Genomic DNA, 27,205 nt, shown 5'->3' with positions numbered 1-27,205 from the left:
CGGCTTTGTTTGGGAGCGGACCAAGTTTACGACCCAGTTAGCTCTAATCAAAACAAGGCAGAGGACGGGGAAACACAGGCGTCTTTTGTGGAGCTTGCAGCTGACTGTTTCATGTCAGGTCCGGGCGCTGGTTCGCGTTGGGGCTGGGGCCGGGGCAGATAACGCTCCGGTGCAGTGTCCGCTGTGAGGCTGTTGCCCTCTCCAAGGCTCTCTGTAATGAGCTGCCGAAGGATGTATATGACAGGATTTCCTGCCCACCCCTCCATGTTTAGAGCAGATTATTCTGGAGCATTTTTTAACTCGTACAGGGATTTGTTGCGACTGGGAAAGAAATGGAATGAATGCCGGTTGACGATGAAGTTGCGAGACAGTTTATGTAAAAGACAAGGTTGTTTTACACAAAGACTGTCAGAAAAATCGCAGTTTGAATGGTCGTAATTAGCAAAGGATGCACTTCTGCCTCCATGGAGTTCTGCTATGTTAAAAAGTAAGATATCTAAGGTTTTTTTATTTTTTATTATAGGAACAGGCCACAGTTTTTCCATCCTGAGATATGTTCTTACCTGAGTTTAGACGAGTTGATGCATACCTGCCTGGTCTTTGTGCCCGTGGAGGAGCTTGGTCGTGCTTAACTTCACCTCGTTTGGAGCTATAGGAATATACTGGGAGAGGCCAAATGCTAACAACATCTTTGGTCTTTTAGCGTGACTGAGGGACCACAGTTCTTCCATACTGTGATATGTTCTTACCTGAGCTTAGATGAGTTAAAACAGACCTGTCTGGTCTTTGTGCCAGTGAAAGAGCATGGTTCCTTCCAAGTTCACCCCCGTTTGGAGCTATAGGAATACATTGGGAGAGGCCAAAATACTAACAGCATCTTTGGTCGTTTTGCGTGACTGAGCGCACACACAAAGACCAGAGAGGTACGTATCAACTCGACTAAGCTCAGGTAAGAACATATTTCAGTATGTAAAATCGGTGGCCTGTTCCTTTAAACATCCGATCTGTGTCTCCCAATCTTAGGTACATTTATTCCAAACCAATATGGCTAAAATTTGTTTGGAAACTAGCATAAAGTGACTTCCACAACCCCAGTCCCCAATCAGGTGCTGTGTAGTGCTATTGCAGCCGTACAGCTTAGTGACTAAACTCTGGAGGTTCTTAGCTTTCAAATGAGCAATGGCATGTCCACATATAGTCAAACTCGTGTCTCATCTGCAACTTAGATGAACCCTCTTTCCAATCACTAATAGTGCATCCTACAAAACATCTAATCATGGTACTGTACTGTGAGGTGACATTTTATTGTAAAATCACTGAGGTCTCCCAACTGACTGACAAATAAACTGTTTATGTTATTGATAGCACGGTTTAAAAGAGAAAAGTTAATGAGAACCTACAAATCTGTTTAGTTTTTCATGATTTTCGTAATAGTATACGTAATGTTTCTTGGGGACATAATGCTAACTTCCTCTTTGGTAACAACTGTTTCCTGTCTGTGTTTTGTTCCATTGGAGAGTTAGCCCTGTCTTGTTGAAATAATAGGCTTGATGTTTAAACAGTTTGTGGCCGGAAACAAGCAGCAGTTTGATAATCGCTCACAACGTGTTCAAAACTCTACAAAGGATGTAAATAGAGACTTCTGTGTTCATAATGAAGTGTTTTAGCCTCGAAGCTAAAGGCTAGCACTAATTTAACACTAACAAATGGTAAAGTAGCACTGTCATCTGAACACAGTTTTATGATACACATTAGGCTTGATGTTTATTTATTAAGATTTCTTCTTTTTTTTATTTTTTTATTCTTAATTCACGTTAAAATGTGCACAAAAACATTCTGTACACAAGCTGATTTAGTTCCAATTTGGCCTCTCTTGTTTTGACCCAATGTGATATTTTTCGTTTGAATTGAGTAGAATTGAATGGTTTTTTTTTTTTAAATGGTTTGCATTCATAACACAATCGCAATTTCATTATGGAATGTTGCACTTCTTTTCCCATGTGCAGCTTTCTATATTATTTTTCCCTGTGTCCTTGTCCTTGTCCTTGTCAGACACTCCGGCCAAACCATCGGTGGAGACCACAGAGTGCTACCAGGGCCGCGGGGAGGGCTACAGGGGCAGCGTGGACACCACCCCCACCGGACTGTCCTGTCAGCACTGGGACAGCCAGTACCCACACAACCACTCCTTCATACCCCAGGCCTACCCCTGCAAGTGAGTACTGGGCAGGTTGGTCACTTGGATGTTCTCCCTGTGACTCTTCGGGGCGCTCTTTCCCAAAGCCCATTATGGCTCCAGTGTCCTGTTCCCAGCGGGTGCTAGCGAAAGCTCCTGGGTATTGCATTTCGTTGGTAAGCTAAAATGGAATAGTCATGACTTAATACATGTACTATGTTTCTATTCCTCTAAATCTGACCCGAGAGGCAAAAGCAACAAATCACACTCAAAGTCAGAAGTCAAAGTTGCTCAAACTGAAAAACTATAATAATCAAAATTCACATGTATAAAACGTTCAGCAAATTCGTATCGACTATTGTACAACGTTTCTTTATAATTCGAGGGAGAGAGAGCTCGTACTTTGAGAGGATATGGAGATTTGACATTGCCGAGAGCTCCATCCAAAAGTGTGTCTGTATGCGGAGTTCAACTTTGGAGCAGTCTTGACATACAACATCCTCAAACTATTCGCAGATTCAAACTGGTATATAGACAGATACTCTTTCTCTGTCTTTGCCATTGTTGGTAAAAAAAATGTAACAATGTAATAATCGTCTTTTCCATGATGATCAGCAAAATCAGTTTGAAGTCCATAGTTTCGCTGACTAAAATCCAGGATGTAACAGTGAAGCTCATTGTGTTGAATATTAATGAAAAATGAGGATGGGATTAAATAGAGCTGGGAAAGAATCATCGAAATCACAATTCCTACTTTGGTCAATCTCAACAATTGTCATGGGACTTTATAGTTTGGGAGTTTGGACGAGACAATGGGAGATTTTTGTGTGTTAAATGAAACTAGAGGGATTTGTATTTGTTTGAGCTGAGGTTTGTATCGAAGATTTGTCAAGTTCATGAATCAGCTACATGTATTTATTTTTAATCAAAACTCAAATCGAACATCGAGATCAATTAATATGAGAAAAAAAAATTGTGATTGATGATTTTGCCGTATCGTCCAGGCCTAGGATTAAATACGTTTTCGTCTTCCCACTCCCATTCAGGCAAAGTTGGAGCCTGCTGTCTTTTTAGTGTTAAAATGTATGTTAATATGACACGTCACGAACCATTTGTCAACCTCGTGCTCCGCTGTGGAATGGCATTGCCTGAAATACGATGAAAACATGAACGCTAGACAGTGTCCACACAAAGAGTCCAGCTACTTTGTTTGCTTCTTCTTCTACTGCAGAAGCCATTCACTTCGTATTTCCTGGATGTTGTTGTGAAATAGACCAGAATAAATGTACTGTTTACTGTAAATGTCGACATTTGTCCAGTTTCTTTGCCTTCAAATGTCCAACGATGTAATGAGAACATTCTGTGGACACTAAATGTTTATTTACCTTCCTAATTGTCCTGGCTGAGTGATATTGATTTACACGATAGAGTAAAAATGAAACCTGTTGACATCCAACCCACATTCTGCTGGCATTGCTTTTATTTATCCAGTCACTGAGAAAAATCCATAAATCATCATCAAGTCATGATTTTATATCACAAATAACGCTCCTCATATTTCACTTTTTGATAGAGCTTGGGATTGTTTGGTCAAAACCCAAAAGATTCCTCGAGGGGATCCGGCCACATTCCAGAATAATAAAGCCATGTACATTTCAAATGTAAAACACTGGAGTCATTAACATTTCTTTCTATCCTGAGCTCTATGGATTCCTTTTTTTATGTGTTCCCCCATGCTTCTGTGTCTGTCCAGGGACCTCAGGGAGAACTACTGCAGGAACCCGGACGGCCGGGAGTTCCCATGGTGCTTCACGACAGACCCACGAGTGCGCACCATGTTCTGCACTCACATCCCTCAGTGCGGCGCCCACAACAGGCCGATGAAAGGTATGACAGCACCTGAAAACACACTCTGATAGGTTTCCACAAGTGCCATTCAAGAACAATAAAAGGTGGTTTGTTTCAGTTCCACACCCCCTTTTAGACACTCTTTCAGACAGGTGATAACTAGAGGTCGACCAATGTATCGGGCCGATATTAGGGGATTTTACAATATCGGCGATTGGCCAATCTTGCGCTGAAAAATGCCGATAGTTCCGGGACCGAGTGATGGAGACTTTCCCTTTTTTGCACTGGAAAGAGCGAAGTCAGGGCTTTAAAACCACAACTTCCTAAGTCTCAGGGGAGCAGAGAAAGTTTCACTAAACCTCAGTGAATATGGACATGCTGCATGTCACTATAAAGTACAGAACCTGGAGAATTCAGTCGCCGAGTTAGTTTTAAGTTCGTTCCACAATTGTATGTTTGATCGCCGCACAACATCCCGCGGCTAGCAACAGTATGCTAATGCTAACGGCAACTAATCAAAGCTGGGACAGAAAGCATGACTGAATCACCTAAAGTAAAATCGGCCCCTGCTGGAGTGGCCAAGTATTTTTGTTTTTACAGGATTATAGATCAGACATTTGGGAAAATCCCCGTCCAAGCGCATGGGCACCGGCCAATACAAATCCCCCAAAAAATCGACATCTGCCAATCTACAAAACCCATGTTGGTCGACCTCTAGTGAGAACAGGAGGCTGGGCCGCTTCAGCTCCTGCTCTGGGGCATGCACATTTATATACATCATTGAGATGTGACAATGTGAAGCAGGGGCAGATAAATTCCACTAGTTTAGATTACACTACACATCATCCATCGCTCAATAAAACTTTAGGTGAAGACGATCAACAAGGTCTGTGTTTTGCTTTGTTTACAACATGCTCTGAGGTGTCAAAAATAAATGTATTCTACAACAAAAGATAAAAACAGGAACCCCAGCTTTAATGTGTGGATCTGCGTCTTTCTGTAAGATCCCAAAGCCTACCCGTTGCAACCAACCAAAAAGTTGCAAATGTGACAAAAAAGTGTCAAAAATACAACAACAAAAGGAAAAATCTCAGTTTTGTAGGTCCTAGCTTACAAATGAGGCTGACACATTTTCTACAGTTTGGTTTTTATCTTTTGAAGTAGTAAAGCAACACCACAGTTTGTCGTACCATTGGCGTCCTGTTAAAAATGGCGTTTTACATCCTAACCTTGATGGTTATTGGCGATGGCACGCAAAAGGAGGCAGGATTTCAGTACATACTTGCTCGAGGTTCGGTGTGTGACTCTGACAGTGTCCCTTACAGAAGATGGGAACATGTGTCTGAGTGTGGGAAGCCTCTCAAACTGCATAGATGTCAGCTTTATAACATACCAGAGTCCACGGTGTCTCAGTAAATTTGGGTGGCACAAAGAGAGGGACTTTTGGAAGACAAACATGTCGATCTGTGGCTATTCACAGAGTCCGCATATTCCAAATGTCCCCTGGGCGTATTTCTGCAAGACGTAGGATCACACTGGGATTATAAAAGACTTGACTTTGCTATGTTGTGGTTTGTACTGGCGCTTTTGAAACGTTCCCACACCGGCTGCATATTTATAACCCCTCTCTTTTATTGAGGATTTATTCCAAAAAACAATATTGGAGAAGAGTGTTTTGCATTTCTCTCCACATTTTGCACATCAAAGCCACATACATATGGCGGTATATCTCTGGCTTCTATTGGATGGGGTCGAGAAACAATGGCCCCTTTTGTCCGTGTTTGCTTTTCCCGATCTGAGAGCCAGTCTTTTCTCATTACGCGTGTTTCCTGTTGTGTGCGACGCAGACTGCTACGAAGGCTTCGGAGAGAACTACCAAGGGGATCTGTCCCGGACCCGCTCCAACCTGCCCTGCGCCCCGTGGAGCGACCACGCCAACAGGTGAGTAGGAAACAGGAACCTTGATGGTCACCATGGATCTGTGAGAGAATAGAGGATCTCACCTCCTCCCTTTCACCACACTTAGCGTCGACGTTACCTCCGTGTTTGTTTCTGAGCTCATGGGCTGACCACCTGGGCAGTTTGGATGGCCTAAAAAACATTTTAAACAAGTTATTTTAGGCGATGAACTGCCTCCTGGTAACAAAACAAAAGGATGACCTTCACAAAGGGTGGACTGGGTTTAGTTGAGTCCACTTGACTGAACCCAGTCCAGTCGACGATTTCAGTTTTGCAACCATCAATACTTCCTGGATGAATGAGAGCCTTCACAAACAATCTTCACAATAAGGTGTTTAGTTATTGCTCTGATTCAACGTTTCAAGATTCACATGGGAAAGTGTAAATGGGATGGGTTAAATGCAGAGGACAAATTTCTCCAAACGCATTATGTTGAAACCAAATATTCACGGTTCCACCTACAGCAGGGCTGTCAAACTCGTCTTGGTTCGTAGGCCGAAATCCAGCTCCCACAGTGGATCGTGGGTCACATATACTGTAATGGAAACAGGAAACTATTGAGAAAATGCTTTTCAATAAATTACGAATAATATTTAGCTGTGCTTTTAAAATAGTGCTGATTATAAGGCTTTGGACCAGCCCGACTCACTGTAGCCTCATATAATTATAATTTCAGTTGCGCTTTACAAGCCTGTGGCACAAGTTTCTGCTACACTGCAGTCATTATTCATTCACACCACACTTGGTGGTGGTAAACTACTATTTTAGCCACAGATGCCCTTGGGCAGACTGACCATCCACCACGAGTAATGTGTTGTTTATATCCTGATTTCTGTTTATGTCAGTGAGAGGCCACTGGACACATGTGGATTTCTTTCCTTTTTGTTAATTTAGCTGCCCCCTAGTGGCTGGAGTGATCTTTTTTTTTATTTTTTTTATTCATATCTTCGCACAGGAATAGGTTAGAGGCTTTCTTTGACATACTCATGGATTTATCCTCTACAAGTCGCGGGCTGGGTTAAAGCCCGCAGGTCTTGTGTTTGACACATGTGACTTACAAACTACACATTTTCCAGTCTTGTTGGGCTGGGTTACTGCTATTTATTTTTTTGATACGGGTACTTTAACAACACTTGATTTACAATGCCAATACCTGAACAATATTTTTTATTGATCCCTATACTAAAAAAATATTTGTCATCTAGAACGAGAGAATTGAAAGTTAATGTGTTTTTTTTTTTTTTTATGTTAGCGCAGAGGTATTTTTCACTCTCGAGCTTGATTAACCTGATTTATAGTTGTATAGTTTTTAACCCCAAAAACTCTAAAGTAAATCTTTGCAACTAATCTGTATGTGGCCTGGGCAGTGGGCCCCCGCCTAACAGGGTAGACCAGGCACTGGGCTGGGTGGGGCCTGCCAGTGAAAATGGGGCATGGCTGAATCAGTGACAGGTCAGAACGGGGAACACCTCACCTATATCATGCTGTACAATACATCCAAGTGGACCGTAAGGAAGAAAATAATATGTGACCCTGGTTTGATGGGGTTAAGGGGTCGCTAACTCGAGTTCTGCTCTAATTTGTTGTGGTGTCTTTCAGGCGACTGTTTTTTGTGCTGTATGAGTGAGTGATGACGAGAGGCTGTGTTTGTCATTATAAATCTGAGCCAATCATATCGTAGCAGACACACAGTAACAGTATATTTGTAAACTGTTTTAAACCAAAAGAATGGTCTGTTGCCACTATCCCATGGAGGGTTATCATTCCATCCATTTCCCCAGAGATGACCTCACAAGACAAGACCGATACCGGCTTCACCTCTGACCTCTGACCCCCCCCCGGGCTCCTGTACTTCAAAGCCCGTCGCTCCCAGTCAGGTTTGGGCAGGTTAGCGAGAGGCAGAGTACTTATTGGACAGTGTGGATTGCAGTCTGTGTGGGCGGGCGCCGCGTAGTGTCTCGCCGTCAGAGTCCACGTCTTCAGGGAGTCGGCCGGCACAGCTGCACCGTCGCACAGTCCAGATAACATCGCAGTCTAATATAGAGAGCAATGCTTCACACTCTATCTGCTCCCAGTCTGCGGGTTGAGACCGGGGTTAGCGATTGTGGGGTGTTCCTGCTCCACCGTGGTTATTACAGTTTTTCTCAATAAGTTGCGTTCACGTGACATTACAGCATTATAAAGAGCCTATAGTTTAAAATGGAGGTGGAGCAGCTGAAAATTCCATGGCGGTAACCATGGGAACTGTCAAAATGCACATTTCTAGTCTTAGTTTATTGTTAACTTCTCTGTAATTCCTGGGCTAATTCATATGAAATAAAAAACAGTCACAAAGTTCAAAGTCATCTCTTAGAGCTCATATGAACGATGGTCTAATTATTTCCTCATAAAGGCGTCCAAAAGTGGAGACAATATTCAGAAACATGTGCGTGATGTTGGTCAGTAGAAAGGACTTTCACCATAAGAATATTGTGAATCCAAACACTATCAAACATTGATCAGTTGGAGATAATGTTCCAACTGAAATAAAAATCATGAACATGAACACGAACTATTGCTTTGACACATTTCTCAAACCAAAAGAATGCTTGTAAAACAGCTCACTCAAATTTGAAGTGTGTCTTATACTCATTATTGCATTTGACACAACAGTAAAAACTCTGAGTCTGGCTCAGAGACTGCAGCAAACACCGGCTTAGTGCAGTGCATTAGAGTTCAGACTTTAAAGCAGTACTAAGTAACTTATTTACCTTAATAAATCCTTTCCGTAGTCCATGTGGGGGTAATACAAGTGTTTATAGGATGATTGGAGGGTCTTTCATCTCCCCCTGGTGTCTCTGGCCAGAAAACCATGTTTGCAACTTGACTGCCCCCGGTGCGGAGAAAGCAATACACACTAATGTAATCACGAAGAAGAAGCTAACATGCTAACGGGCAAAGCTAACTGCGGGCTAACATCACTTAAAACAGTATTTACAGCCAAGTTTGAGTGAAAAAAAATATTTCCATTGTATAATTGGATGCACAGTAACCCTCTCTCCCTTCGCCTTTCCTGTCAGCGTAGTATTTACTCTCCAAGACAATTAATAAGTTAAAAAATCGTAACTTGCTACTACACCTGCAGTTGCGCTTATGGCCTCTAGGGGGAAGAGTTACTTAGTACTGCTTTAAACATACTCCAGGCCTATGCAACAGACATGTAAACGATTGTGCTAACTTACCACTGGTTCACAAATACACATTATGCACTGTACTAGTTTGTGTTTTACAGGTTACTTTACCTACTGTGCTACTGTAGTATGACACCGACTCTTGCTTATTTCAATGTCGATGGACGTCAATGGAAACTGCTGTCTTTAATCACTACAATGAATCAAAAAAACAACAAATCCTGTACACACACATGCACGTGTCCATTACCACTTACTCATGTGTGAAAACTCTGAAAGAAGAATCAATTCACTGACAAAGTATTAGTGTGTGAACAGTAATAGTTGGATTGACCAAACTCTGAAAGTGCATGTGTCATGTCTGTGTGAGAGCCGTGTGAGAAAAGGTCTGAAAATGTGTGAACTGTCCCTGATCGGGGCGGCTGCCTTAGCTTTCGCCGTGTGGAGATTAAAACATGCGTCGTCTTCCCCTTTGGCAATATCTGCAATATATCAGTTTATTCATTGTTGAGACTGGATTTGTTCATGCTTGATGTTCATTGATGAAAATGTGAGTGAGAAAAAGCCTCTTCACACACTTTAGTCTCTGGTGTAGCCTGCTTACGCTAGTGTCAGGTCTCTGATGTGGAGACATGTTCACTAACGAATAAACATGACAACAACAGAATGTTTGGTTGGTGTGAAGCCTCTTTAAGCCTCAGTCATGCATGATGTGTGTACTTTTAATGCAAAACATTTCATGATTTGGATGTGTTTGTGTTTCAGCGGGGAGAGGGGGATGCAGATGCCGGGGTTGGAGGGGAGCGCGTGCCGAAACCCGGACAAGGACAAGAACGGACCCTGGTGCTATACAAATAACACGGCTGTACCTTGGGACTACTGCAGTATCAAACAATGTGAGTACAGAGGGGTGTGACATGCTGCTTTTACCCCATTACCAGACTGAATTGCATTCACAGGGCGCAGAAACAGCGCAACTCAGCAGGGGGCGGTATTGGTGTTGGTGGTCTTAAAGGCGAGACACAGTGGTCAATGTTGAGATGTTACTTTTAATGTCAGGTAAATAATTGACCAAACTCACCCTATGTAATACTAATGTCATGACCTTTTATCTTTCCCACGCTTATTCATTCACAAATATTGACAAAAATTGTATCCACGTGTGCTGCAAGAGGCAACAGAGGCGCTGTAATCTAAATATGGTCATTTCCTTTCTGGGAGACAGCTGCTGCTAAAGATGGGAGAAACAGGCGCACGTTACAAAACTATAGGGCCTTTTTCTCCAAGTGAGGTTTTCATTCCACTCTTCACTTTTATATCTCCTACAGACTCCAACCGTACAGTTTTGGACTTAAACATTTTTTTTAAAATTTATTTTAAACCCCCCAAAAAAGGTGACAATTTGGTGCATTGTGTAACTATTTATCCAGACAAAAAACTTGATATATGTGTGTATTTGACCTTTCAGTGACCTTGGGTCGCCTGGGTGGGGCGCCTTTGCTTTGAATCCCCATGGCCTCAAGGACGCCCCAGGATCTATTGTTTTGTAGGGTTTCTGGTAGGTTTCACTGCTGATGGAACTGTCTCCATGGTTACGAATACATTCCATTCAGAAAACCTAAAAAAAAAAAAAAACAGAAAGAAAATTGATCCTTGAGCCACAGGTTCACTGAAAAGACAAATGCACACACATAAAAAGTTACATTATACACCTAGAATTTGTATATATATTTCTACAATTTCTGTATAATTCTATTCTTTATTTATACAGGGAAGGCCCAATGAGAGTACGAGACTCTTTTTCATGAGTGCCCTGTTTTATCGCATAATGATACAATATTTTCATTTTACATCGTCAATTAAAACAAATACAATTTTGTCTATACACTGTACAAGGGTCTCCAAAAGGCGGCCCGCGGGCCAAACCCGGCCCAGAGATGATTCAATTCGGCCCCTAACTTGTAAAGCACATATTCCTGAGTTGGTAAAAAAAAAGTCTCTAGCCCATTCCCGGGCGGAGTTATGAAATCTTAAAGAAATAACCAGAATGCTCACTCCAGCCAATAGGGGGCAGCTTAAATACAGGAAATAATTCCACACATGTCCAGCAGAGGGCACTGACATAAGAAGCAATCAGGATATAAACAACACATTATAATCCTGTGGTAAATGGACAGTCTGCCCCTGGGCGGCCGTGGCTACTACCAAGTGCTGAGTGAATGAATAATGACTACAGTGTAGCAGAGACTTGTGACACAGGCTTGTTATAAGTGCAATACAAGTATAAACCGAGATAATAGTCCTGTCAGGCTCATTATTATTCATTTATTGAAAAAAGTTTCCTCAATAATATTTTCCCAATCCAAACATATTTTACTGGAGCTTCTGTTTATGGACCCCGGCATTAGACTCCTGATATATTTTGGCCCCAGCGAAATTGATTTTTTCCCTATTCCCCTGCAGTGTCTCGCCTGAATCTCCGTTGCCGGTGCATTTGGTGCAAATCTGCCCCCCGTCCACTCGTTTGCAGCACACACTCCTGTTAGTGTTTGTATATTTCCGTCAGAATTGAAAAGTCGGTTCTCGGTTTGGACTTGTTGATGGATTCGCTTCCAGTGGACCAAGACTTGGGGTTCAGTCCGTGCGTTTGTGTCACGCAGCGTCAGCTCCACACAGCCTGTCAAAAGAGACTCCAGTTCCATCCCAAAGCCACGGTGAACATCGGCAATAACCGCTTCCACATGGGGGCCCCCCGACCAGAGCGGAGCCTGTGCTCAGAGGCAAGATCACTGAGGAGACCTGACACTGTGCCGCTGTGGACTAACACTCTGACAGTGCCCGGCTCCCTGTGGGGAAATCCATCCAGTGCTTTCACAACATGCCGCTGGGGTATAACCTGTCAGGAGCTGCGGGACCGTCTCCTGTTCTGAGGCCACATCACAGAGCGCCTTAGGGAGGGCGGAGGGGGGGGCTGCTGACTTATGACTCTAATCAATCTGTTAATGCGTCACCTTTCCAATCAGTTGCAACTAGATATAGCGAAGGCGTTCCAGGCAACTTAACTTAACTGGTACATTTCCGACCTTCGACTCGGAAACGTGCCTCGGAACGCTGCTTGAGTTGGAACTGGAAGATGAGTAGGTGCTACACGGGGCTTGACATTCACTTTTTTGGTCACCGGCCACTGAGGCTAGAGGTTTTCTACAGTTACTAGTCACCAGCTGATTTCACTAGCCAAAATAAAAAAATAAAAAAACACATTTAACCTCTTACCTCCCACCTGAACAGAGCACTTTCTCTCCAGTTTGGTTTTACCCAAATGTAAACGCTTATTGGAAAAAAGTGTATAAAAAAAAAAGAACCGACAAAACATGACAAAAAACAATAAAAAATGTGACAACAAATTATTTTAAAAATGACGAAAAATTGACAAAAAATAATAAAAATGTGACCAAAAAAATGATAAAAATGTGACAGAAAAATAGATAAAATATCCATCCATCCATCCATCCATTTTCTTCCGCTTTATCCGGGGCCGGGTCGCGGGGGCAGCAGTCTCAGCAGAGATGCCCAAACTTCCCGATCCACACACACCTCCTCCAGCTGTTCTGGGGGGACCCCGAGGCGACACCAGGCCAGCTCGGAGACATAGTCCCACCAGCGTGTCCTGGGTCTTCCACGAGGCCTTGTCCCACTAGGTAAATAAAAATGTGACAAAAAAACAACAACAAAAATGTGTCAAACTCTGACAAATATGAGATGAAAAAGAATGTGGAAAAAGTGACAACAACGAGGCAGCAATGCGAGGAAAAGGATCTGTTTTTTTAGTTTTAGTCCAATTTTAGTCGTCAAAAATATCACTTTCACTAAAATTAAGACTAAATATTTTAGTCGACGAAATTAACACTGCATTGGGATAATCTATAAGAGGAACTTCCACACTGTCTATAGGAAGTGGAAGCTTCAAACATTTTGTCTCCAGACCAAAGGACTGCTCACAGTACTGCGAGGGGAAGTGACACAATGGTGAAAAGAGCCTTTTATATCTTGTGTGAAGAAATGCAAGGCAAGGCGTGTTTATTTACACTGCACATTTTGTACATTTGTGTCTTTTTAGCTAACTGTTGTAGCCATTTTGTTTACATACGAGTTTATTCAGCTGGACCGATTTCTTATTTTGAAGTGGGTAAAAGTAAAAATGGCAGACTGCTGTGGTGTTGTGTATTTGAACATTTTCTCCCTGGTTGTGGCTGTACCAACGTGCTCCTATAGATCGGCGAGAAACCAACAAGATTATTTTGGCAATGACTTATTACCGTTCAGCGTTTTGTTAATTTGGCGTATGCAGTAATTTGGACTTTTTCTGAGTTGTTGTAAATGTTGCTGACCTGCTGTCTGTCTGCTCCACAGGTGAGGTCCCACAGAACACCATACCACTGGGTGAGTGGCGTACTCTTTGTCTCCTTTACAAATGTGTGTCTTCAATGGGTAGTAGCAAATGCAAATACTAATCGACGGAAAGGGTGAAACGCCATAATCAGATGCTAGAAAATATCAAGACTACTGTGTTGGGTAGGCTACATTTTTAGGGTCTAATAACCAGTGGAGTAAACAGGATGAGGTTGAGTGCATCAATGGCGTCCAAAGCAGTAAATAATGTTGTGTCACAGGTTTTATTTTCACGTAATGTTGTCAAACGACCAGAGGCGGCAACTGACGCATCTACAGTGCTCTATATATATCTATAACAGGCTCTACAGGCTCTCTGGAGGTCATGGTCATTCCTCTCTCCCTATTTTCCCAATAAGGATTAGTCATGTGTGGCACAAATCAACAAATAGTTCAAGAAAACATGATGGACATTGAGGGATTGATGGGAAGTCACTGGCTAGAGGTAGGTAGGTGGGTGGATAGGTGGGTAGGTGGGTAGGTGGGTGGGTAGGTAAGTAAGTAAGTAGGTAGGTAGGTGGGTAGGTAGGTGGGTAGGTAGGTAGGTAGGTAGGTAGGTGGGTAGGTAGGTAGGTAGGTAGGTAGGTGGGTAGGTAGGTAGGTAGGTAGGTAGGTAGGTAGGTAGGTAGGTAGGTAGATAGATAGATAGATAGATAGATAGATAGATAGATAGATAGATAGATAGATAGATAGATAGATAGATAGATAGATAGATAGATAGGTAGGTAGGTAGGTAGGTAGGTAGGTAGGTAGGTAGGTAGGTAGGTAGGTAGGTAGGTAGAGAACCAGAACAAAACATCCTGGAGCGTTGTAGAGACCATGATGGAAATAAAGTAAAAGTAAAGGCACCATGATGACGCACACACATCGCGGGTTTTTATTGCGCTTAAAAAGTTGCATCGTGCTCTTTTAACTAAAGACAGGCCGATTATACGTTGAGCGCCTCGTTCAAGATTTTGGCACTCTCGTGTTGGCCTTTAGCTTCAAGAAAAAAACACTTACAGCGATGAGCAGGAAGTTTCCTCCAGTGAATTCCTCGCTCCTGATGTTTTTAACATGATGCTGTCCATCAGTCACTCACTGTCTGCCATGGAATCTGACAATCCGGACAAGACACTGTTACTACCTCTTAGGGAAGTAACGAGACAGGAAGAGGAGCGCCTCCTGAGAATGCACTCGGAAGTCACTATGTTTTCACACATTTGGACGTTAAAGCCATGAGTCCCTTTGGTTCCCGTCATCAGCTAGATCTCCCCATGCAAACTCCTCACACAAAGGCTGACAGTCCGAGAAAGATGGAAACCCCACCGCGCTGCTCATTCACAGCTGTCTCGACATCTACACGTTCCGTATAAAGTCATTACTTAGCAAACATTCGAATAAGACAAGAAACAACAGCACCCATGTGTTCACCCGGCGCCTCCGTAATCTCCCAAATTAACCACCCCATCTCATCTCGTTAGGCATTATCCCCTTGTACAATGGCGTCTGCGGTAAATCATCACTTCCGCCGTTTCAGTACAGCACCTGCGAGGACAATATGTCACCTTTGCAGCCGGCGTGACAGCTTTATGCCGCCGTATCGACGGAGATTTGAAAATCACAGTAACTCGCGTGACAGGCAGCAAATGGTGGAAGCCAGCTGCAAATCCGACCGGGCCAAATCCTCAAGGCATCTGCGCTCTTGGCCGTCCGTCAAAGCTAATAATAGCCGTTTCATAATTACAGTGCGCCGCAGCATGTCACTCTCCCTGGTAAAAGTCGCCTCGTCGCTGGGTGTTTTTAGACATTTCAGTGCACTGTCGCTCGCTCAGATTGACGTTCTGGTTCTCATTTGGTGTTAGTCACTCCACCGCGGAATTCTTAATGAACAGTTTGAGAAATCCATGAATGCACTATCTTTAGCCGACCATAGCTGATGAGGAAGAGGAGTAGTTTTGCTTGGTCTAAAATGCAACTGTGTACACTACCGTTCAAAAGTTCCTGGTCACTTAAAAGGTCCTAATTTGTTTGACTTTGTGTTGTCTTGGCCTTTTATATATAGTGGTAATTTCTGTGTTTTGAACTGTGTTGTGAAGCACTTTGTGGCTTTTTGTCTGTGAAAGGAGCTATATATATATATAAATGGACATTATTTACTTACTTGTGCTGATTAGAGGTCGACCGATAGGTATTTATAGGTAGGTATTTCGACCTCAAAAGACTCAGACCCCGGCGGAAGATTGCAGTAATGATATGGAATACGTGGCATTGATGGATAGCCAGCATCGCAGCCCGGACACTGGTGGTGGTAGGTCGAAACCCGGGACAGCAAGATGACGGCGACGAACAGAGCCGAGGAGAGGCCAGGCAGAGGAGGGGCGGAGGAGGGTCGCAGCATGGCTGGGAAACGGCTGAGTGTTTGACCGGGGAGCTTAAGAAGGGGATCCTGGGCGATGAGTGGCTGAAGCAGCTTGATCTGGGGCCGTGATTATGATTGGTAAAGGCTGCCGTTGCTTAGGCGATGGATTAAGGCTGCAGGTACATCTTCAAGGTTGAATTTGCGCTGAAGCTTCATTTCAGCTGATATAATGCTGAAAGAAGGCCTATTGCTCCTGAACCGAAAGTGATAGAGACTTCCTGTTGTTTGCATTGAGAAGAGCACAGCCAATGAAAATGTTTGTACACCTCGGCTGCTTGGATTGTATTTTATGCATTTTTGTCTCTTTGTCTTCCTCTGAAGTACCCACTAAATATGACTGTCCTGAATAAATGCCTCTAATAAAGCGTCCCCTGCTGCCAAAGTTCAACACTGACATATTTTACAGTTTCGAAGCATCATACACATGAATATAGACGAGACATCTTTTTAAATCGGCCAAAAAAGCCAGTTAAAATCCCCTTAAATTGGGCGGAATTGGCACCGGCCTTAGGAAAAGCTCGACCTCTAGTGCTCATGCGAGAAGCGATAAAAGTGTCCTTCCTTTATGCTAGTCGAGTGTCTGGAGCATCAGCATTTGTGAGCTCCATTCTACTCTCTACATGGCCAGAAAAAGGGAACTTTCTTCTGAAACTCCACCATTTATTCTTGTTCTGAGAAATGAAGGCTGTTCATTACAATACGTTCAGTCATACGAGACTTCACGGAAAAACATAACATTGTCTGTGTGACCTCCAAACCTTTGAACAGTAGTGTGCATTATATAAACCATACCACACTGTACTACATGGGTTAGTACGTACATGTATGTTTATTGGAGCTGGATGTGTTGCAGGAGAGCTGTCGTCTTTGAGCTGTTTCGTCCATAAGAGGCCCAGGATCGTGGGAGGCAGTGCCATCAGCATCACTGAGGGCAGCTGGATGGTCAGCATACAGAAAGGGTAATACTCCACTGGCCACCACTACGATGAAAAATACCACTACTATATATGACGACTACTATTACTACCTCCAGTACAAACGGCAATACTGCGACTCTTAAAGTTTTGACCAAGATACTATAATTACACCAGCCTTTGTAATTAAATGAGTAATTGTACCCTTCCGTCCAGCCCTTTTCTGTTTATTACAGCATTACAAGTAGGACCAATACTTGGTCGCCCCATTTTTTAAAAATGGAGGGAAAAACATTTTTTTCAGCTGAAACAACCAAGTCACTTCTATCAATACTGTCCCTGGACCAACATCAAAATTTGGATCTAAAGGTACAAGATATTTTCCGGTGCCTGGATTGGATACTTTCATTTGTTCAATACCAAGCTGGTATTGTTTACCCGTACCCAGCTGTAATTATATTTATATTAAATGTTTTATGATATGTAAAACCAACAATATGACTGATTGCTCTCAGTGTCCCAATGTATTCCAACGTATGTGTGGGGAAAGGGATCCAACTTGCAAAAAACAGCAAACCCAGGCACTCCAAACAAATATGCACAGCACAAGGAAGTACTTAAAAGGCCTTTCATTATTATATGGCCAAGCCAACATGTTTCGACGACCAGGTCTTCATCAGGGCTTAGTATTATAAGATATATTATATTTATTTCATTATAATATGACTACTATTGATATCCCATTGGTTTGTTTTCCTTTTGCAGATCGATGCACTGGTGCGGCGGCTCCCTGATACGAGAGGAGTGGGTCCTGACCGACCAGCAGTGCTTCTCCTCATGGTATTAAACCCCGACTGAAAGAGAGCGTACTTGTTTGTGTAAATAAATGGACTGATATAAATATATTTCCTTTGCAGCGTCCCGGACTTGAGCGAGTACAGGGTGTGGCTGGGCATCTCCAGCGTGGAAGAGGGCGCTCCTGATTGGTCGAGGGGTCAGGAAGTCAGCATCGCCCATGTGATCTGCGGCCCCGACGGATCCAGCCTGGCCCTCATACGGCTCTCCAAGTGAGTGTCCAGTTCTACTCTCTTTCAGTCACTCTTATGTTTATGTCAAAAGAAACAAAAAAACACACAAACCCTCACAGTGGCCTCGTCCTATAGCGAGAATCAGCTTAAAGCGAATATAAAGGGACTCTATCCTATTTCCACAATCCCAGCATAAGCACATGTCCCCAGTCAGTCCCAATTAGTGCAGCCTCCAAGCCCCCAAAAGAACAGCCAGCTCCTCCTGCTTTCTGTTCAAACGTGGGAGCATCTGGAACTCTGCTCACAGCCACTCATTTAAAGCCAAGTTTTATTATCACTCTCTCAAATCCCATATCATTCAGAACAAACTTTATAACTTGTCGGTGTTCTTGCGTTCAGACTGCAGGCTGAAGTGACCCAGTTCAACCTGTATCTGATCCTTTCATGACAGTCTGAACAACACAGATCCAATGTTTTCAAATGCGACCCAGGCCACTTGGGCATGTCCTGAATCCGATACGGATCTGATCTTTTGCTGTGCGACTTGAGTCTGAACGGCGTGTCGCATTTATCCGACACGCTTTAATGCCATTCATGCTGCGTTAAAGCAGACGGGGGGGGGGGGAAATAACACGTGCACTTAATAATAATAATAATAAAAAAAACAATGCATTGGTTTTATATAGTGCTTTTATGGACTTGCAAAGATGCTTTACATTGCATTATTCATTCACTGTATGTGGTGGTAAGCTTCTACGGTAGCCACAGATGCCTTGGGGTAGACTGACGGAAGCGAGGCAACTAGTCTGTGCCATCGGCCCCCTTCCATCCAAGCACCAGCCAGGCCCTTCCTGCTTAGCTTCCGAGATCTGACAGGATCAGGCAGAGCAAAAGCAGTATGTCCCCACTTGTTATGGATGTTAGAGTGAAGCTGCTCACCTCACTGTCCAGCGCTGGACTTCACGCTGGCACGTTTGTTGTTAAAGACATCGGTGCCTCTGCTCCAGAAAAGTCCAAAGAACTGTCTCTCTTCCTTCTTAATATTATTAGGTAATTAATGTATCAGCTCTGTTAGTTTCCCACAACTTTAACATTGGCAGATCCGTGGCACTGTGTTTCAATCTGTGTTCACTTTCCCATTACAACTGTGCATACAGTATGCGGCACATACAAGCTGTATCCTGTTCAGACAAGAGATCACACATTTGATAGGAATATGAACAACCTTACATAAAATCTAACAGAATTATTGAGCATTAAGACCTGCCTTGGGGAAAAGCGTGTCGTCTGACTGCCCAGGCTGACTAAACTCATAGAGGTTCTTAGCGTTCATTTAGTGAAACTAGTGCTTCTCCCAAGTTCAGTCATAGTGTCTTTAAACCACAGAGCACATTTTGATGTGATGGGTAACAAAGTTAATTTAATGTATTGGTCACACACACATACTATAGTGAAATTTGGATGGATGTGAATGTGCTCTAGTTTAGGTAAGCTGACCGTCGGGCTCCTCTCTGAGAGAGAGACAGTCCTGCTGGGTAAGTGTGATGTGAGCTGATGGTTAGCGCAGCTGAGAGCTGATATTTGGCGAGGCAACTCCTGTTGCGATCTTCCACTATACAAAACAACTTGATTTGATCTGATCTGAGCGCAGCTCTCAGTGGTGCAGCTGTAAAAGCTTGTTAGCACCTGGGATGAAAGGCTAAAGTCTGTGATAGGTGCACCCCCAGGTATTTCAAACTTTCTTCTCTTTTCACTGGTGTTTCGTTGATGTTGATGGGGAGGTAGCGCTCCTCTGTTGACAGACTCTCGTCATCGCCAAATACACAATGATTGCTGTGTCAGTTACGAACTTGACAGTAGGTTCTGATGTGGCATATCTTCTTTTGTAAAGCGCATTGTTGTCTTGTGTATGAAATGCACGGTATAAATAAAGATGCCTTGCCTTGGACACAGTCATGGGTGTAAAGTAAGTAGAGCAGGGGGCTTAGTACACACCCTTGAGGGACACCAGTGTTGAGGGTCAGTAAGTGAGGACGCACTTACAAAAGGGCAGGTGTAAACACAGACAGTATAGTTTGGCCAGCTTCTGAGCTGTAATCTATGAAGAAAAATAAATCACCAGACAATGTTTCATTCTTCATAAATTTGATTTTCACAATATATAAAAAAAACAAAAGAAAAAGTATTGTACACATTTTGGTTTTGATTCTAACTGGAGTTTCTGTTGTTTGTGTCCAGGCCAGCGCTCCCCGCCGACAGCGTCCACACCATCCAGCTGCCCGTGTTCGGCTGCTCCATCCCTGAAGGCACCGTCTGTCGAATGTACGGCTGGGGAGAGACCAAAGGTACACAGCTACATCTATCTGCTTCACTCTCCATTTGAGTTTCTGATGAGCGCTTTTAGCTCCTTTTAACTCAAAACACAAAAACATCAACGTATGACTCTTTATCGTCTTTCAGGAACCGGCCACGACGAAGTGCTGAAAGCCGTCAACCTCCCCATCGTCAGCAACGAGAGGTGTCAGAATCTGCACAAAGGGAACCTGCACATCAGCAGCAACAAGATCTGTGCGGGCGGCAGGAAGAACGAGGGAGTGTGTGAGGTAAGACAAATAAAGTCTCTTTCTCCAAAACTCTTATTTCTGTCGTGAAAAGGCAATTAATCACGTTATGTCCTGAAGTCTATTTGTTGTATGTTTACATTTTGGAACAATTAGGAAAAGCTTATATAATGATAATGATCCTCCTCCCTCAGCCCTACGTAACCAGGAAGTGCAGAATTTGTCTTTTGTGTGGAATATAATGATTTTTTTCCCTTTATATATTCAATAGATTATATTTGTGAAAAAAGACCACTGTGTATCTTCGTCTTTTAGTCAATCTTGAACTATAGCAGCTTGTTGTTGTTGTTTACTTACCATTTTGGTAACACTCTCACTCAGTGCAAATAGTTGCCAATCAAATTATTTAAGGAAGTTGTGATCGTTTTCATCAAATTGGTGCTTAAACCAGGACTTGATCAGGCAAAATAGAAACAAAAATAGGACACAGACAGTATTTCTTAGATGCACAAATCATAAAAATGTAATTCTAGACAGAAAACACGGCCCTAAAAAAAAACAAAAAACGGATACTGCCCCTTTAATGTTCGACAAAAGTTCATTGATCCGAGCTGCGTTTAGCCCCTCCCGACGTTAGGAGTGAAATCCCTTTTAATCCAAGGAAGATCCCGATTTATAATGTCTCTTGGTCCCCAAAAAGAGCCCTGTAAAAGGCGTACAAACTAGTAGCGCAAGGTCTTAGCTGCAGCGCACGCCCGTGTAGACACACTACGCAACCTGAAAACAAACATAATGGATCGCTCTCACTGGTCCTGCTGAGCAGTGTCCAGACACTCAAAGTCCTTCAGAGTCCAAACCCGGGCAGTAAGGCCTGATCCCTCCAATAGTCCGTCTGGTTGGCACCATTCGCAGTGCCGTGTGACTGGGCTGAGGGTGCACGCACACACATGCGTGAGGACGCACTATTAGCATGCCTGCCACAGTTGCCGGGGCAATCAGCTGGGCAGGTAAATAACAACACAAAATACACACACAAAAAAATAATGTCAAACATAAATTATACGCTGCCTGTGCTACAAACTGATTGCTGAAGAAGACAAGTGCAAAAGTATGGCCCCAGAGAGCACATGTTTATGTAAACAAACAGTCTGTTTACCAGGCAAAGATGGAGCAGTGCAGGATTTATCAAAGATCTGCTTCCACTCCTCAGACTAAATGAACACATTGAAGGGATAACAGGAAACCTTTCTTTTTATTTTTTACACTCAACAGAGCCTCAGTCTGAGTCAGTGTTGAAGCTCCTCAAACCGTGAGCATGCTACAGTGGTTAGCATGTAACATGTAACAGACAACATGTGGAGAAGGCTCTGAATGCAGCCGATGGAGAGGCACATGATCAGGGGAGCTCCACACCTCCACAGGACAACGCTACCTTAAACTGATCCAAACTAACCCTGATCTTAACTTTTAGTATAGTGGAGCTCACTAAAGGCGTCCTATTGAGAAGGTGACATCACTTCCTGTGGAGGTTTGGAGCTCCACCGATCACGTGCCTTTCCATCGGCTGCATTCACACAAGCTGCTCACCTCTATGAACCTGAAAAACAGCTCAGCTCTTTCCTCTGTCACATGTTGGAGTGTGGTTCATCCTCTTGGAGGAGTTTGCAGCAGCTGTATCCATGTTCTCCAGGGCAGGCCTTGCTACTTTTAAGTCGTGTCAGTGACTCTCCTGGACTGCTGCTATTCTGCTGCTAGAAATTCAGGGATGAGTTTGGAACATAACTATACATGCTCCCTTACTCGTTCCTTATTTATCAAAAACACAAAGAATAAGAAGAATATATTTTTAATCTAAGGACATGTAACAATAACATGAGAAATAATTACAAATAATCGTACAGTTCCTGCAGTTTAAACCTTCAGACTGACGGTTTCTGAAGATGAGATTTTTTTCTTCGATTCAAACATCATCGTAGCGTAAAATCTCCCCAAAGTCAATAGATAAAACTAAGTCTCCTTTAAACAAGCGCAGATCTTAAGCCTGTTGGATTTGGAAATCTCCCCGGTGTGTGAATGTACACAGATATTAGCGCCTCGGCCCGACTCCGAACCCAAAGCGCTGAGGAATGGGGGGGGGGGGGTTTGATCTAAATCTCAAACAAATGTGCTTTAAATCCGTGGGCTTACAAATGCACAGGGCTGGGTAAACAGAGCGGCGCGGGGCAGTTGCAGCGGGTTTCGTCAGTGATCAAAGCGGTGCCCGGTGTGGTTTAGGAGAGCGGGGGTGGGGGGGAGCGAGAGGCCGTCACTGAGCGCGGCCGCCCCGCTGTGATAAACCAAGGCCATGTCAAAGTGCTGTGATCGCCTTTTGTTCTGCAAATCTGTGCGGGAAAATGATAGAAAGCGCCGCGCAACGAAAGCTCAAAGTAAATTAAACGAGCATTTGGAGAGAGCTTAGCGCCCAAAGAGGTTCATGATCGAGTGAAGTGTTAACCTTTGATTGTGAAGGCTCCCAGTCGTCCAGGAGTCATCTGTCGTAGTAGAGGTTACAGTCGGTCAGTAAACACCCCCGGAACTCATTTGCTCCATTTGTGTTGAGTTTGATCACACACAGTTTTAGTTGAGTAAATCTACTATACTTGTTGTTGGAGAACTTTACTTTCCAGCACAGCAATACCATGGTTATAGCATGGTGACTAATGGTGTAATTACATGGCTTAATACTTAAAGTCACACCGCGTAGAATTTTACCCATTAACCCCTTAACGCCCACCTGAACCGAGCACGTTTTCTCTAGTTTGGCTTTACCCCAATCCAAAAGCTTCTGGAAAAAAGGTGAGAAAATAGCGACAGAACTGAGGCGAAAACAATGATGAAGATGTGACAAAAAAGTGAGAAAACTTAGACAAAAAATTGACAAAGATATGATGAAAAAGTGGCAAAAATGTCACAAAAATTGATGAAAAATGGACAAAAAATGGGACAACAAAATTGACAAAAAAGGACAAAAAATGGACAAAAAATGGGACAAAAAATTGACAAAAAAGGACAAAAAAATGACAAAGTGACATAAAAATGACGAAAAATGGACAAAAAAATGACAAAAAAATGACAAAGTGACAAAAAATGACGAAAAATTGACAAATAAAGGACAAAAAAATGACAAAGTGACAAAAAAATGACGAAAAATTGACAAAAAAAAGGACAAAAAAATTAACAAAAAATGACAAAAAAAGGAATGGAAAAAACATGTGACAAAAAGTGACCAAAAAATTACTATTTGACAAAAAAATTACAAAAAAGTTTAAAAAATGTGTTGAAAACCCCCCCAAAAAATGATGGAGAAAAAAATCTGATGACGTGAGGAAAAAGATCCATTTAGATGAGTTTTGTAGATCTTAGCTTTCAAATGAGGCGTTAAACTGGCTTACAGGATTTGGGTAAAGCTGAACTGGAGAAAATGCTCTTGGATCAGGCGGGAGTTAAGAGGTTAAATAAACTTGAAATGCAAGCTTTTATCTTATGACAGATATTTTCATCATTGAAAAGTACCTCACAAATGTACAAACAGACATTTATGAGGCTCACCTCTCCTAACATATGACTGTAAACTTTACTGGGAGTGGGTACGTCTCCAGCTCGTCTCCATGGAGATGTGACGAAAGGCAGTAGAATTTGAGATTTAAACTGGTTAGTTTTTCATCCAAATCCACTCTTTTATTACACACAGCAGTAACAGCATTTTCTGTGTTGAGCTGGTCATTAGGAGCATGTTTTTGTTTTGCCACATCAGTATAGTCCTAAATGTTACGCAGTGTACCTTTAATAATATCATGTGTTCAGACGTGGGTAGAGTAGCCAATATATTTACTCAAGTAAGAGTAGCGTTACTTTGAAATAATTTTACTCAAGTACAAATACAAATACTTACTCGAGTACTGTACTCAATGACTAACAAAAAAGTAAAATTATGTTTTCGTTGGGGGACAGTGATCCTGTAAACCTAATAGTCACATAACTGCTCGCAGATACAGTATGTTGGTAACGCTTTATATAAGGTGTGCTCATTAAGTATTAATAAGGTGTTAATAAGCATTAATAATATGCTTGTAAAGCATTAACACACTGCTTATTATCCTTTTACCTGTTAATATACTAATAGGCCATTAATAATACGCTTATTCATAGCCACCCTTAGTCTACCCCTGACCTTAACCCTTACCCTAAAGTGATACTAATGCTTATTAAGCACACCTTAATCTTGTGCGATACCAATATGTTTTTAGAGGCTTGATAACTGGAGTCACTTTCTTTTCAACACAAAAAACGATGAGTGTGTAAACCATCAGCTATGGATGTATCTTTTAATGTGGAAATCATGATATTTCCAAAGAAAATTCCAACCAAAACGAAATAATTCTAAAGAACAAGGAACACGAGACGGTCTACATCTGCATCATAAATCAAAATGAAGCATTTGCTGCTTAAATCACAGTGGAAAAGTGCTTTATAAAGTCAATATTCATTCACTCCACACTCGATGGCAGTAAGCTGCTATCGTAGCCACAGCCGCCCTGGGGCAGACTGATCATTTACCATGTGGCTATAATATGATCTCTTATTTTGCCAGTGTCCTCTGCTGGACACGTGTGGAGATTCTTTCCTTTAGTGGCTGGAGTGAGCAAACTGGTTATTTCTTGAAATATCCATAACTCCGCACAGGAAGCTAGAGACTTACTTTTTTTTAAGACATGCTCAGGGAGCTCCTCAAAGGGCCACATATTCCCCTCTGGGGCCCGGACCCCCCTGAAAAACAGATTAATCTCAGTGGGACTATCCTGGTTAAATCACCTTGCGTATGGGCTGTATGTGGCCCGCTCGATGATTTAATGTGGGCCTTGACCTTGACACATGTGTTGTAAGGCGTAATAATACCTTAGGAGCCCTTTGACTTTACTGCGCGGACGCCGAAGTGCTCCTAAGGTATTATTACGCCTTACAATATAGTACCCTTTTTATCCGCTTAGGAAATCGACATGTTTCATTTTGTGTGACGGAAAAGCTTGGTCGCTGACGAAGCTTCTTGGATGAGAGTCAAAACTTCACCTACAGAGTACAGATGACATCTCAAGAACCTTTGTCTACGATACATACAGTATTCATGATCATACAATAGACGTATATTTTTTAAGGATATATCAGCCATACTTTTTCACCTTACCTCTGTGTTTAGTCTTCATCACATTGACCAACTGCATCGGTTCACCGAGTCATTTCTGTTCCGCAGCGAGACTACGGCGGGCCCCTGGTGTGCCAGGACGGCGACATCAAGGTCATCGTCGGGGTGAGCGTCCACGGCCGGGGCTGCGCGCGGACCAACCAGCCCGCCATCTTCATCAACGTGCCCTTCTACGCGCACTGGATCTACAAGGTCTTCAAGCACTACCCGCCCAACCTGGACACGCCGTAGACACGCGTACACGAGACCGGACTACTGAAGGACTCCTGCCCCGCCGAGTGGAGCCCCGCCTAGTGGAGCCCCGCACCGGGACGCTCTTAGACAAAATGCCAACTGACACAGATGAATGTACTGTCAAGACTCATATCATCAATTCAAGTCATTGTATTAGGGACATCATATGCAAAATTATCTTTATTATTATTCCCTTGTCAAAAAAAAAGATATAGATAGAACCTGGAACTATCCCGCTACACTTTCAAATCCCATAATCCATCACCAAACCTGTCCCGAGCAGTTTGGCGCTCAGTGTGTTCGTCACTACCCCATTGATTTGTTAGAATGCCGTTAGCTCAAAGTGAAAGCTTGTACGGGCCTTGAAGCGGCTTTTACAAACGCTTTGAAAGTGGGAAATAAAATGCCCAGAAGGATTTTCACGAGCCAAATACATGTTCGATATTTCAGTGTTTCCGGATTCTTCAACTCTGGAGGAGCAAAAAAAAACAGGAAGTAAGAAAGGATGACAAGGCTTATTTCCTGATGGCAGTGTTTCCCAACCAGGGGTATGAGGACCCCAGGGGGCAATTAGCAGGGGGTCCTTGGAACTATTCCAGATCAAAAAGATGAAACTGGATAATATTTCAATAGGAATTAAGGAAGAATAGTCATTTGAACACCTGTTAACCTCTTGACCCCCACCGTAACTGAACACATTCTCTCCAGTTTGGCTTTACCTGAATCTAAAAGGCCAGTGTCTCATTTGAAAGCTAAGACCTGCAAAACTTATCTATATGGATCTTTTTCCTCATGATGTTGCCGTGTTCTTGACACTTTTTTGGTGCGTTTTCCTCCTCGTTTTCGTCACTTTTTTCTCGTGTTTTGATTCTCACTTTTGTCGCTTTTTTGTTGTTTTTCTTTTGTGGCTTGTTTGTTACATTTGTGTGACATGTTTGTCGCCTTTTCATCGCTTTTGTTGTTTTTTGTTGTGTTTTCAAGAAGTTTTTATTTGGGTACTGCCAAACTGGAGGAAATCTGCTCAGTAGGCGGGGGTTAAGAGGTTAAGGAGTACTTTGAGATAAATTTAAAAAAAGACTCAAAAGACATAAAAAAAGATTGGGAACCATCCTTTTATGTCTACTTCCTGTCCACATGTTAACGTAAATAGACAAAAAACAACAACAAGAGAAGAAAACATATATAAATAGACAAACAAAACTGAAAAGTCAAATGTCAAACGAAAT

At 42.8% G+C, this 27,205-nt stretch overlaps 1 protein-coding gene across 1 annotated transcript in view; it reads left to right on the top strand.

The window, feature by feature from the left end:
• hgfb (hepatocyte growth factor b) overlaps nucleotides 1-26,462 on the top strand; it is an 84,324-nt gene extending 57,862 nt beyond the window's left edge. Inside the window, exons 8-18 of the mRNA XM_079567817.1 lie at nucleotides 2,053-2,215; nucleotides 3,930-4,063; nucleotides 5,872-5,965; nucleotides 9,919-10,049; nucleotides 13,564-13,593; nucleotides 16,857-16,962; nucleotides 17,683-17,757; nucleotides 17,835-17,984; nucleotides 20,184-20,290; nucleotides 20,406-20,548; nucleotides 25,794-26,462. Coding sequence (XP_079423943.1) covers nucleotides 2,053-2,215; nucleotides 3,930-4,063; nucleotides 5,872-5,965; nucleotides 9,919-10,049; nucleotides 13,564-13,593; nucleotides 16,857-16,962; nucleotides 17,683-17,757; nucleotides 17,835-17,984; nucleotides 20,184-20,290; nucleotides 20,406-20,548; nucleotides 25,794-25,976 — 1,316 coding nt within the window. The 3' untranslated portion in view covers nucleotides 25,977-26,462. The remainder of the gene's footprint in view (nucleotides 1-2,052; nucleotides 2,216-3,929; nucleotides 4,064-5,871; nucleotides 5,966-9,918; nucleotides 10,050-13,563; nucleotides 13,594-16,856; nucleotides 16,963-17,682; nucleotides 17,758-17,834; nucleotides 17,985-20,183; nucleotides 20,291-20,405; nucleotides 20,549-25,793) is intronic.
• The last annotated feature ends 743 nt before the right edge of the window (nucleotides 26,463-27,205 follow it).

This window comes from Gobius niger (assembly GCF_951799975.1).
Source record: "Gobius niger genome assembly, chromosome: 12".
NCBI lineage: Eukaryota > Metazoa > Chordata > Actinopteri > Gobiiformes > Gobiidae > Gobius > Gobius niger.
The sequence above is the reverse complement of the archived record's forward strand: the minus strand, read 5'-3'. Positions and strand labels throughout refer to the sequence as shown.